General features: G+C 35.3%; 3 protein-coding genes across 3 annotated transcripts; 1 reads left to right on the top strand and 2 right to left on the bottom strand.

Annotated features, from left to right (window-relative positions):
• The first annotated feature begins 674 nt into the window (after positions 1-674).
• On the top strand, positions 675-1,433 carry LOC140038507 (L-type lectin-domain containing receptor kinase IV.2-like). The gene is made up of 2 exons (XM_072083883.1): positions 675-1,025; positions 1,131-1,433. Exons 1-2 carry the CDS (start codon positions 675-677, stop codon positions 1,431-1,433), a joined length of 654 nt encoding a protein of 217 aa, XP_071939984.1.
• An 8,191-nt stretch (positions 1,434-9,624) lies between these two features.
• LOC140038506 (uncharacterized) lies at positions 9,625-9,972 on the bottom strand. Its single transcript, XM_072083882.1, has one exon. It carries the CDS (start codon positions 9,970-9,972, stop codon positions 9,625-9,627), a length of 348 nt encoding a protein of 115 aa, XP_071939983.1.
• A 513-nt stretch (positions 9,973-10,485) lies between these two features.
• On the bottom strand, positions 10,486-11,076 carry LOC113737635 (uncharacterized). The gene is made up of 2 exons (XM_027264830.2): positions 10,837-11,076; positions 10,486-10,752 (listed from the first exon to the last, which is right to left on the bottom strand). The coding sequence occupies exons 1-2, from the start codon at positions 11,074-11,076 to the stop codon at positions 10,486-10,488; spliced, it is 507 nt and encodes a 168-aa protein (XP_027120631.2).
• Between the last annotated feature and the right edge of the window lie 410 nt (positions 11,077-11,486).

Raw genomic sequence — 11,486 nt, 5'->3', positions numbered from 1 at the left:
GGTGGAATACGATGGGGCGGATAGGAGAATCGATGTTTACATTAGCTCCAGTAGCGGCTGCCAAGCCATATGCACCTCTTCTGTCTTTGACATATGACCTGTCGCCAATTTTACAGGAAACCATGTATTTTGGCTTTTCTGCAGCCACTAGCCCACTCGAAAGAGGACATCTCATTTTATACTTGGATGGAGCTTTAGGATGAATGGGGTTGCGCAAGTTCTTGATCTCTCTCGGCTCCCCGAGCTACCTCGGCCTGGACATAAGGAAGTGTCTAAATTTTTCACCGTGTTCACCGTGGGGTTGCCCCTGATTTTCTTACTTTTATGGTTAATACTAGTACCTGGAGTCGAAGTTTGCTGAGTGCTGGAAGAATGGGAGCTTGCTTACGGACCTCACAGGTTCAACTATAAAGATTTGTACATTGCCACCAAGGGATTTACAGAAAAACAGCTGTTGAGGTTCTACAAAAGGCGGATTTGGTAGGGTCTACAAAGGCGTTTTGCCAACAAACAAGGTTGAGGTTACTGTCAAGAAGGTCTCTCATCATGCAAGCCAGGGAATGAGAGAATTTGTTGCAGAAATCGTCAGTATTGGATGCTTGAGCCATAGAAATTTAGTGCCGCTCCTGGGTTATTGTCGGCGTAAAGAATAGTTACTTTTGGTATATGAATTCATGTCCAAGGGTAGTCTAGACAGTTTTCTGTTCAACCAACCAAAGCGTACCCTCAACTGGAGCGAAAGATTTCGAGTCATCAGACGTGTGGCTTCAGGATTACTCTATCTACACAAAGAATGGGAGCAAGTTGTGATCCACCGAGATGTAAAAGCCGGTAAGGTATTGTTACATGATGAACTGAATGGAAGATTAGAAGATTTCGGCCTAGCAAGGCTATACGATCATGGAACTCTACCTCAAACCACCCATGTAGCGGGATCTCTTAGCTACCTTGCCCTTGAGTATAGTAGGACAGGGAAGGCCACAACGAGCACTGATGTATATGCTTTTGGGGCCTTTTTGCTAGAGGTTGCCTGTGGAAGGAGGCCAATAGAACCCTGAGCAGAGCCAGAAAAGAATATCATTTTGCTAGATTAGTTATTTTCGTGCTGGAAAGCAGGAAATATTCTCCAGGCTGTTGATCAAAAGTTGGGCACTGAGTATGTGAAAGAGGAAGCAGAATTGGTGTTGAAATTAGGCTTATTGTGCTCTCATTCGCATCCAAAGATTAGGCCAAGTATGAGGCAAGTTTTGTTGTGCCTGGATGGATCAGTTACTCTGCCAGATTTATCTCCACTGGCCATGGGCATTTCCGCTTTCGGTCTTGGCTCCGCCCATCCTGCTGGCTTTGAAGATATTCCATCGTCATTTACTGCTTTTACGGACCAATATTTCTTACATTCTGTAGCAGACTCTATTCTCTCTGGTGGTCGGTAATTAAGATGCTTATCTTTTTGATGTTGTAAATTTAGAAAAGAAGAAAAGTGCTTCTACCGTTGTGATTATCTTGTTGAGTGAATTTTCTGAAGCCCCTAGAACCCCTTTTACTCTATATTAGTGTGGTTTTATGAACTAGGGTATTTCAATATGCACTGTTTTAATGTTTTAAGTTCTTTGGTATTATTTTTTCTGGTTTTTTTATGTCTTGTAAAAGGATTCAATCATAGCACCTATTCATTAACATCTTCTCTTAGAACAAAATGAAATTGTTGCACTAATACATTTGGTGAATAATCCGGTAAAAGGCTAGGGAAACTATCTATCACATCCCACCTATGAAGGAAAACAAAAATTTCCAAGAGCATAAGAGTTTCACCCATCTGATGCCCAAAGATTGTCTTTAAACCAAAAAGACTCACATTTTTATCACATGTTGAAGAACTCAACTGGATCTTCACAATATTCTAACACGGGACTAAATTTTTCCTCCTTTACTCGTGCTTCTTTACTTGGCAGAAAATTGTTAATTTCATTTGATTCTTCTATCAAACTTCAAAATTAGCTTGATAACAATTTCCTGGGTGCTCATATATGTCTAAGGAGCTAAAAAAAAGAGGAATAGACTTCATTCTGTAATTACAAAAAGACCGTTTCATGACAAAATATTAAAAGTTATCTGTTTTAATTTGTCTGGAACCAGTATAAAAAGAGGCACTGTATATTAATTATCTAACATTTGTTGTAGTACAATTGGGAATGTAATCGAGTCAGGTTGAGCGCTAGTAATGCTATACTCGAGTTCGACTCGACAGTAGGGAGATTATGCTCGAGTTCAAACGAGTAGCAAAATGGAGTTCGAACTCAAATTTGAAAAATGATTTGGCAAGTCAAGATATACTTGATTATGTTTTATTTTCTTGCCAGGATGATCGAACTCAAGTACTTGACTTGACTAAAAAAAATAATTCTGGTAATTTATACTGTCATGCCCCATTTTTTTTTTTGGAAAAATAAATTACGGGTTTATAAAAATGAATTTTGATTAATTTTGATTGAAAAATGAGTTTTTTTTATTTTTAGAGAATAAAGAAAAAGAAAAGGGCCAAAAATGGGACTTAAAAATGCGACGATTTGAGCCCAAAATAATAGTTTCAAAAGGATTTTTAAGAAAAAATAGGAGTCGCCACATGATATTGAATTAAGGTGTACCAAGTCACCTAAAATGAATTTTAAATAAAGAGTAGAGAAAACCATTTTTAAACGACTATAAGTCTTTGAAAATCAAGAGAAAAGGGTTCGGGAGTCACGGTTGAAGAAAGGAAAGATAAGGATAAAATCCAAGATACCCTTTCAACCTAACCAAGGTTAGTTGCGTGATTTAATCAAAAAATTTTCTTAATTTAACCTATAAAACTTATCGTATTTGGGTGTTACTACATGGATGCAAACCTAGACCTAATGGATATCAGAAGGGTCGAAATATCTCTTCAAAGTTTAATTGGTGTAAATCATATTAATTGTGATGCTCAAAAGCGACTCTTTGAAGAGGTCACGAAATTGCAAAAGATGAGACTCGAAAAAAAGAAAAGAAAATAATAATATACAAATATACATGAGCTAAAGGAATGCATCATAATAGGTATGGGAAACTAAGATTCGTGACTCAATTTTCTTTTTTATAGAGGAGATATGAGCGTGCTAAGGCTAAGAAGTCATACTCGTCCATTTCCCATATTTAAAGGGTTAACTCTCCTAATTCTTAGTCAAACAAATGAACTAACCTATGTCTAATTTCCTAAATGGAATGCAAGTTTAAATGTCATGTTTCACACATAGGGATAAGGGATATACACATAGAGGAAATATCATGCAAAATGGTAAGGATTCTAAAAAGTAGAAAATATGCATGAAATGTAGTGATTTGTCACACAAACATGATCTAGCGCGTGGACGGTCCCTAAGGGTCATACATTGGACTAGCCCATGTATTCTCACTAGCGTTGGATTAGCGAGAAATCGAGAAAATAGACCACAACTAGCGTTGGACTAGTGTGGTAACGTCATGCATTTATTATAACAAAATAGATCATATAAAGTACAATTAAAGCAAGTAAACACATAATGCACTCAGAGCACATAACACATAAGTATAATATGTAGATGCAAAAATCCTAAGAAAGCGAGTAAACACACAGCACACAAGCATTCAAACACACAAACAAATAAAAGCAAATAGAGACCTAACTATTACATTTAGGGCCCTAACTACAATCTAAGAGGGGGAAAGAATAAAATAATAACTTAACTATTACATTTATCTAACTAATTACACTTTTGGTAAGAATTAAACCTATCTATTACATAGTCTATCTAAATACATGTCTTGAACCCCTAACTGTTACAATTTGACATTTAAATGCTTCTCAAATAATTATCAAAATTAAATTAAATATATGAAACTTAAAACAAATAAAACTAATAACTAAAAGAAAATTCACTCAAAAAACATGCAATTACACACATAAAAACACATAAGGGCACATAATGGGATTTAAAATAACAAAAGAAGATACCTCCCTTGAAATAGTAGCTAATTGGGGGGTGGATTTACTCTACTTAACTCCAGAATAAACAAAAAATGATCAAGGCACTAATTTATTTAATAAATAAATCATAAGGAAATGGAAATAAATATGAAATCTATCAATTTAGGCATTCAAATGGAATATAATGAATAATTCAAAAATAAAAGCAACTTCTATTTGAGAAATCAAACAAACAAGGACTTAATTGCAAATAATTGAGAAAATTTTTTGGGTCAAATTATTATTATTACAAAATTTTAAGGGCTCAAAATAAAGCCTACCAAACCCAATGCTAAAATTCACAAAAAAAAAAAACCGACACCCATTTGCTAAACCGAAACAAAAATATTACCCAAATCTTTAACTCTTTTGCTAAAACCCAAATCAAAATTATAAATCTATCAAAATTATTAAACCTTAAATTTCATCCTAAAACTCATAAATAATCTGTCCAAAAGTCATATTAAAGCATACCAAAGAAAGTTAAAATTTTAAGGGACAAGAATTGATTGATTTTTCAATTTTTTGGGCCATATCAGAATTATTTAAAAAGCTAGGGGTTAAAGTGCAATTTTTGAAATTTTTTCATGCAAGCTTCGAAGAAGTTTTCTTCTTCTGAAGCTTTCCTGCAACTTCCTATATTGCTGTTACAAGAGAAACCACAACAGCAACATTGTGGTCCAAAGACAATCATCAAATCAGCGCTTGAGCTTGCATAAAAGGGAAAAAAAACCTTTTTCAGAAAACACAAAGGTTTGGTCCACATTGCAACAATCAAACACACCATTCAAGGCCCATCACAAGACTATGCAACTCAGATTGAAAAATGACAGAAAAAAGAAAAATCTTAACTCATGAATCGCAACATCATCTTCATAATTCCTACATCACTTCCATTTCAAACAAACCCATCAAGTAACTTTATAAACTTCATCATACAACTGAAAAGACTGATTTCCAACAATTAAGACTATGTAATGGACATCAACAAAGAGGTATCAACGGTCGTCAGGTACCGTTACAAGGCAAAACTTAGAACTCTTACCCAATGAGTTTGAATCTTCATAAAATTTTGTTAAATCTACAAAAGGAGAAGTTTTAGTTACCTGAAATGTTTGTGTAATGTTTTAGTTACCTGAAATGTTTGTGTAATCAAATGAACGTGAAATATCGCAAGGAATTTGATAGGTTGTCGATGCCTATACAATAATAAAAATAAATCTAGTTGCCAATTAAAATAATCAAAATCCGATTCTAAGTATTGGAGCAGGGACTCTAGGTGTGCAATGGGTTACTTGATTCACCCTGTTTCCGAAAAGTTTGCTTAATTCGATATACCAGAAAAGGATTGCTTATTCACAAGGAATTATTGATTTGTATAAAGGGCAAGTAAGGCCGTTTCCTCAGAGACTGGGGATATTTGTCTCTTTTGAAATCCACAGTAACACGGGGGGTGTTTTTGTAAAAAAGATGACAATTTAAGCAGTTCGAATAAAATCAAATAGCTAACTAAAAATTAAATGATAATTTACTAAAATGAGATTAATGATAACTAAAGATCTAGCCAAGAAATAACTTCAGCAATGGTTCACCTAATTGATCATCGATACAAAGGCAATTCCAATTATTTACAAATAAATAGATTATAACTGCCAAACAAGCGATGACAGTCAACTCCTCCTTACTGTGTCGGTGATTAAGGTACGCCAATTAATCACTGCTCTAATTGAGAAACAATCCTAGGTACGCCTAAAAGATTTAATTCCCCAATTGCCTTACATATTAGAGGAGCCCTATTCTAGCCAAATAACACACTATCAGGGTTATTTTAGATTAGCCCGCGTATTCCCCTGACACAAACCCAATCATGCCAGTTGTCACTATTTCAGAGCAATTAAACAATTACGGATTTAATGCTCTAATTGACAATAAGTTATTAAATCAATTTATTATCCGGATCCAAGCTAATCAATTAATTAAACAACCATAAGCACTGCAATCAGAGAATATGTAAATACCAATAAATAAGAGGAATAAATAAAATTAATTCAATTACACAGTATTTAGACGAATCAAAACCTCCGTTGTTCCTTGACTAGAAAAGGGGATTTAGTTCATCCCTGATGAGAAAAAGCCACACAAAGTTGTGGAAACAGTTGCGGCCATTGTTTTCAATTCGTTGGCAATAGAGAACAGTCAATAAGACGAAAAAATCTAAAGCTAAAAGTAATGAAAAGTGGTCTGCCGAATCTGCCTATCTAATTCCTATCTACCCAATTGTTTACCCTCTACGGCTATCCAACAAAACAAAGGAAAAGCAAAGTCCTAGTCCTTGTTGACTTCCGTTTCCTCTTTTGCCGCGGCCAACAAATTAGGAGATCTCCTAATTGGCACATCTTCTATTTGTGTTGAGTTTCCCTTGTCAATTCAAATCAATCGAGCAACTAATGGAATGTTTATGGCCTCATGTTGAACTTCCACTTGGCAGTTAGTGTCACGCATCTTTCCTGCATTTTCTGGGCACGTTGAGGTCTGACTTGTCGCGACTACGCCAAACAACAATTGGAGTGGGAAATTTGCACAGCTACACCACATTTTATTTCAACTCCCTGTAATAAGCACAAATATCAAAAGTGAGTAGAATCTGACAATTACTCCACAGTTGATAAGGTAATGGGGGATATTAAGCATAAAATAAATGATAAAATTTCAACCTATCAGAATTGCGTGCCGCCTCCTGAAATGAAGCAAGGGAAATTTCATCACAGAAACTTCAGCGGTGATGAAGTCGTTACTTTGAGCCTCAATTTAACTAGTCTAGAGCTGTTTTCCCTCAGAAATTTGTGAACGAAATTTCTTCTATTGTCTCCCAAAAGAGCGCAGAAGCCAAAAGATTCCTCAAAATCGAAGGAGAAATTTGGCCCCGAAACAGGCTAGTTCGTCAACCTGGTGACGAAAACTTTTTGCTGCAACTTTCTTATTTTCCTCTTACTCGATCTCTCCTCTCTTTTTCTTTCTTTTGCTTGTCCCAAACTCTCTGTTCTCCCCCAGATTCTTCCTCAGATTTCCCCCCTTCCTTTCTTTCTCTTCTCTTTTCCTTTTTTTCTTTCCTCTCTTGCTTGTTCCCGAAACCCTTTTCCTCTTTTTTTTTCCCAGTTTCTCTCTCGTTTTTCTGTATCTCTCCGCAATCTCTCCCTTTCTTGCTGTCTCCAGATTCTCTCTTCCTCTTCCTCTCTTGTTTCTTCCTTTTTTCATTCCTTTCTCTCCTTTCTTTCTTTTCTTTCTTGAAACTCTCTTTTTTCTTATCCCTCTTTTGTTCCTTCTCCCTTTCTCTGCCGAAACCCCTCTTGTTTTTTCTTTTTTCAGATTTTTCCTCCAACAAAACCCATAGCTGTCTTGCCACCTAGCCTCTTGCAAGTGTTGTGGTGTGCAAAAAGACAAAAACACATAGCTAACATTCACTAAATCCACCTAGTTACCTTGCATGCATTCCACATATTTTCTTGTTTTAATTTTGTTTTTCAAAGCAAATTTAGGGTACATAAAAATGTTAAATTCCTATTTGAGATTGCATTGCAAATTTTTATTTTATTTTGAAGAAATTGAATTTGAAAAGATTGAAAATAAATTTTTGTGAGAATTTTCTTTTTCGAAAATTATTTTTTAAAAGAAAGTGAACCTAATTCAATAAAAGTAGCTAACTATCATTTTGCGAAATTTGGTTAAATAAAAATTAAAATTAAAATTAAATTAAATTAAAATTTTTGTGTCTACAACTTGTCACTCATTGTTTGAATTTCGAAGAAACTCAAAACAAAGACATAGACACCAAATGCTTACCTACTATTCTGCCGCAAACTGAAACAAGCAAACTTATAAAGATCAGTGGGATAAATCCCAAATCTGCCGTAATAATTGGTCAGTGGGATAAAATTCGAACCTGCCGAAAAGTTGATCAATTCGATAAAACCCGAGCCTGCCATAAAATTGGTCAGCGGGATAAAACCCGAACCTGCTGAAAAGTTGATCAGTGGGATAAAACCTTAGCTTGCCATAAAATTGGTCAGTGGGATAAAACCCGAACCTTTCGAAAAATTGAAAAATTATTGTAAAATTTTTTTTGTAAAACTTCGAAGATTTAGATGGAGACAGATAACTCTTCTAAAAAATTTGCCCCAATGTGATGTTATTGGACATTTGGACCTGCAAAAAAGAAATAATCATAATGACAGATAATGTCACCACCATCCGATCAAACCCTTCTTCAAAAAATGTGTAAACATGAGTATTCGAACGTTCTTCCCCGATGTAGTGAAAACTCAACCTTACTCTGCGAATTATACCAAGTTTTCTTAACTTCAATGCTAATCAAATATGACATTTGGTATCCAAACACTCTTAATAAATCATAAGGATTGCCATTTGATAAACCTAACGAGATAAATGAAACCATGAAACACATGAAAAAATATTTTATTTATACAAAAATGATAAAAATCCCAGTAACATAAAACAACCATTTACCTTTATTGAAAGAAAATTGATTTTAGAGAAATGAACCTGTAAACTCAACAGTTTATACTTGATGAACTAAAACACTTTGATCTCAAACAAAATGCCACGTTTAACCCTTTGGATATCATTCCTCCGGAATTCAATGCTAGCAACAAACCACAACCGTGAAGAGAAATTCAAATGAACTGAGTCACCAGGCATTTCCATGCTAACTTTTCCTCATAAAACCCTACCTTAACGTCCTTTCTGGTTTTCATTAAAACTACCCCCACCTTTTTGTTTTCTTTTTCTTTTGCTTTCATTTTCTGTTGTTTTTCCTTTTTCTTTTCCTTTTCTTCTTTTTTTCTTTTTCTTGTTTTTGAAAAGGCACCCTGTTGGATTTTCACCTAATGAACAAATCTTGCCAACAGCCTTTATCAACTCAGCAATGTGTTTTAAGAAATGATGGCATTAGTGCGACAACCCCTCCCTTACAAAATTAGTGAAGGTGTATTGATATCATTTGCCATGTAATTAGAAAATTTTCTGAAAGAGGTGATGTAAAGAACGGAAGTCAGAACTTCCAATTTTTTGTAATGTGGTCAGGTAATGTGCCAAGAAAAGTTTAAAACTTGAAGGTAGATTTTATAAGTGTTTAAATCACCTGAAATCGCATCTCCATATTAACCCTACTCAGGATTAAATTAAAATTGCCCCAATTTATTTTCACCCGAAGTTATTTTCTTTAATTTTCTTTTCCTTTTGCTCCTCTATCACTTTTCAACTCTTGAGGTTTTTCTTTCCTTTTCTTTTAACTCAAACTTGCCCAATGTGGGGTTTGCAATTCTCAGGGGTTTGCAATTCTCAGGGGTTTCCAAACGAAATAATTCATTTTGAAGGTTCAAAAGGGATAACTAGGGATAGTATGTTTAATTGAAAAGAAAGGCCTGACTTTCATTCCATTCTTCGTATTAACTTTGAAAGAAAACTTCCATTTATGAAATGATCTTACATATATCTGAATTGATCGGTTGAGGGAAAACTTGTCCATCCATTTTTGTGAAAACAAGTGCTCCACTAAGCAATACCTTCTTGACGATAAAAGGGCTCTACCAATTTGGTGCAAACTTGCCTTCGGGCTTCTCTTGCACTGGCAAAATTCGTTTCAACACTTTGTCTTTTTCTTCGAATAATTGCGGTTTGAGTTTCTTGTTGTAAGGACGGGCCATTCTCTTTTGATAGTACTGACCATGACAAATGGCATTTAACCTTTTCTCATCAATCAAAGACAACTGCTCATGATGTTGTTTAATCCAATCTGCTTCATCTAGTTTGGTCTCCATTAGTATGCGCAATGAAGGAATTTCAACCTCAACTAGCAAAACTGCTTTTGTTCCGTACATGAGGTTGTAAGGCGTTGGCATAGTAGAAGTCCGAATAGACGTTCTATATGCCATTAATGCATAGGGGAGTTTTTCGTGTCAATCACGATGTCTTTCGGTTATTTTATAGATTATCTTTTTCAAGTTCTTATTCGCTGCCTCCACCGCTCCATTCATCTGTGGTTTATAAATAGTAGAATTTCGATACTTAATTTTGAACTGCTTTTACAATCCATCCACCATGTCATTGTTGAGATTCTTTGCATTGTCTGTGATTAATATTTATGGCACGCCAAAATGACAAATGATGTGTTGTCTTAGAAAATCTGTCACCACCTTCTTAGTCACGTGCTTGTAAGACTCAGTTTCAACCCATTTGATAAAATATTCAATTGCCACCAAAATAAATCGATACTCGTTTGAAGCAGGAGGGTCAATGGTTCTAATTACATCCATACCCCACATTGAACATGACCAAGAAGCAGTCATACTGTGTAGTTCTGTGGGAGGAGTGTGCATAACATCTCCATGCAATTGACATTTAATGCACTTTCTGACAAAATTTACACAATCATGTTCCATAGTAAGTCAAAAATATCCTGTCCTCATAATTTTCTTTGCTAATAAATGCCCATTCATATGTGATCCATATACACCACTGTGCACTTCTTTCATCAAATAATCTGCTTCATCTTCATCAACGCATCTTAGAAGGCCCAAGTCTGATGTTCTTTTGTGTACCATCTCTGCATTTAAGAAAAACTTGGATGATAATTTGCGCAAGAAATTTTTAGCAGTCGTATCAGCACCTGGAGGATAGGACCCAGTTTTGAAAAATTTCTTAATATCACTGTACTAGGGACGCCCATCAGAAGATTTTTCCATAACCAGACAATGTGCAGACTTTTCTTGTAATTGAATTTAGATAGGGTCAATCACCAACTCATCTGGATGTTGAATCATTGAAGATAAAGTGGCCAAAACACCAACAAAAATATTTCGAGCACGTGAAATATGTCTGAACTCCAAACTTCTAAATTTATTTGTCAAATCCAGTAAATTGCAATGATATGGCAAAATCTTTGAATCTGGAGTTATCCATTCTTTGAGCGTTTGATGCACGAGCAGATCGAAATCATTGAATACTATTAAATCCTTGATCTCCATCTCCAACACCATTTTTAGTCCAAAAATACAAGTTTCATATTCAGCCATATTGTTGGTGCAGAAAAATTGCAGTTTAGCCGAACCAGAATAATATTTTCCTTCAAGCGATACTAGAACAGCTCCGATCCCAACTCCAAAAGAATTTGAAGCACCATCAAAGAATAGTCTCTACTCAGGGCATTGCTCATTCATATCTTCCGCTATACCAACAAGCAGGACCTCCTCATCCGAAAAATAAGTGTGAAGCGGTTGATAATCATCTTCCCTTGGATTTTCAGCCAAATGATCTGCTATAGCCTGCCTCTTGATTGCCTTTTGCATGGTAAAGATGATATCGAATTCAGAAAAGATCATTTGCTATTTAGCCATGCGTCCGGTGGGTATTGGTTTCTCAAATAGGTATTTCAAAGAATCTAAACGAG

The sequence above is a fragment of the Coffea arabica genome, chromosome 3e (assembly GCF_036785885.1).
Source record: "Coffea arabica cultivar ET-39 chromosome 3e, Coffea Arabica ET-39 HiFi, whole genome shotgun sequence".
NCBI classification, from domain to species: Eukaryota; Viridiplantae; Streptophyta; class Magnoliopsida; order Gentianales; family Rubiaceae; genus Coffea; species Coffea arabica.
Note: the sequence above shows the minus strand (reverse complement) of the source record. Positions and strands in the feature narration are given on the sequence as shown.

What these genes read in the sequence shown, in the direction of transcription:
- LOC140038507 (XM_072083883.1), top strand. Translation starts at nt 675, where the DNA reads ATGTCCAAGGGTAGTCTAGACAGTTTTCTGTTCAACCAACCAAAGCGT. An exon ending in TTGGGGCCTTTTTGCTAGAG is followed by an intron (nt 1,026 to 1,130) that starts GTTGCCTGTGGA and finishes AATATTCTCCAG; the next exon opens with GCTGTTGATCAAAAGTTGGG.
- LOC140038506 (XM_072083882.1), bottom strand. Translation starts at nt 9,972, where the DNA reads ATGGCATATAGAACGTCTATTCGGACTTCTACTATGCCAACGCCTTAC.
- LOC113737635 (XM_027264830.2), bottom strand. Translation starts at nt 11,076, where the DNA reads ATGGTGTTGGAGATGGAGATCAAGGATTTAATAGTATTCAATGATTTC. An exon ending in TTCAACATCCAGATGAGTTG is followed by an intron (nt 10,753 to 10,836) that starts GTGATTGACCCT and finishes GGGCGTCCCTAG; the next exon opens with TACAGTGATATTAAGAAATT.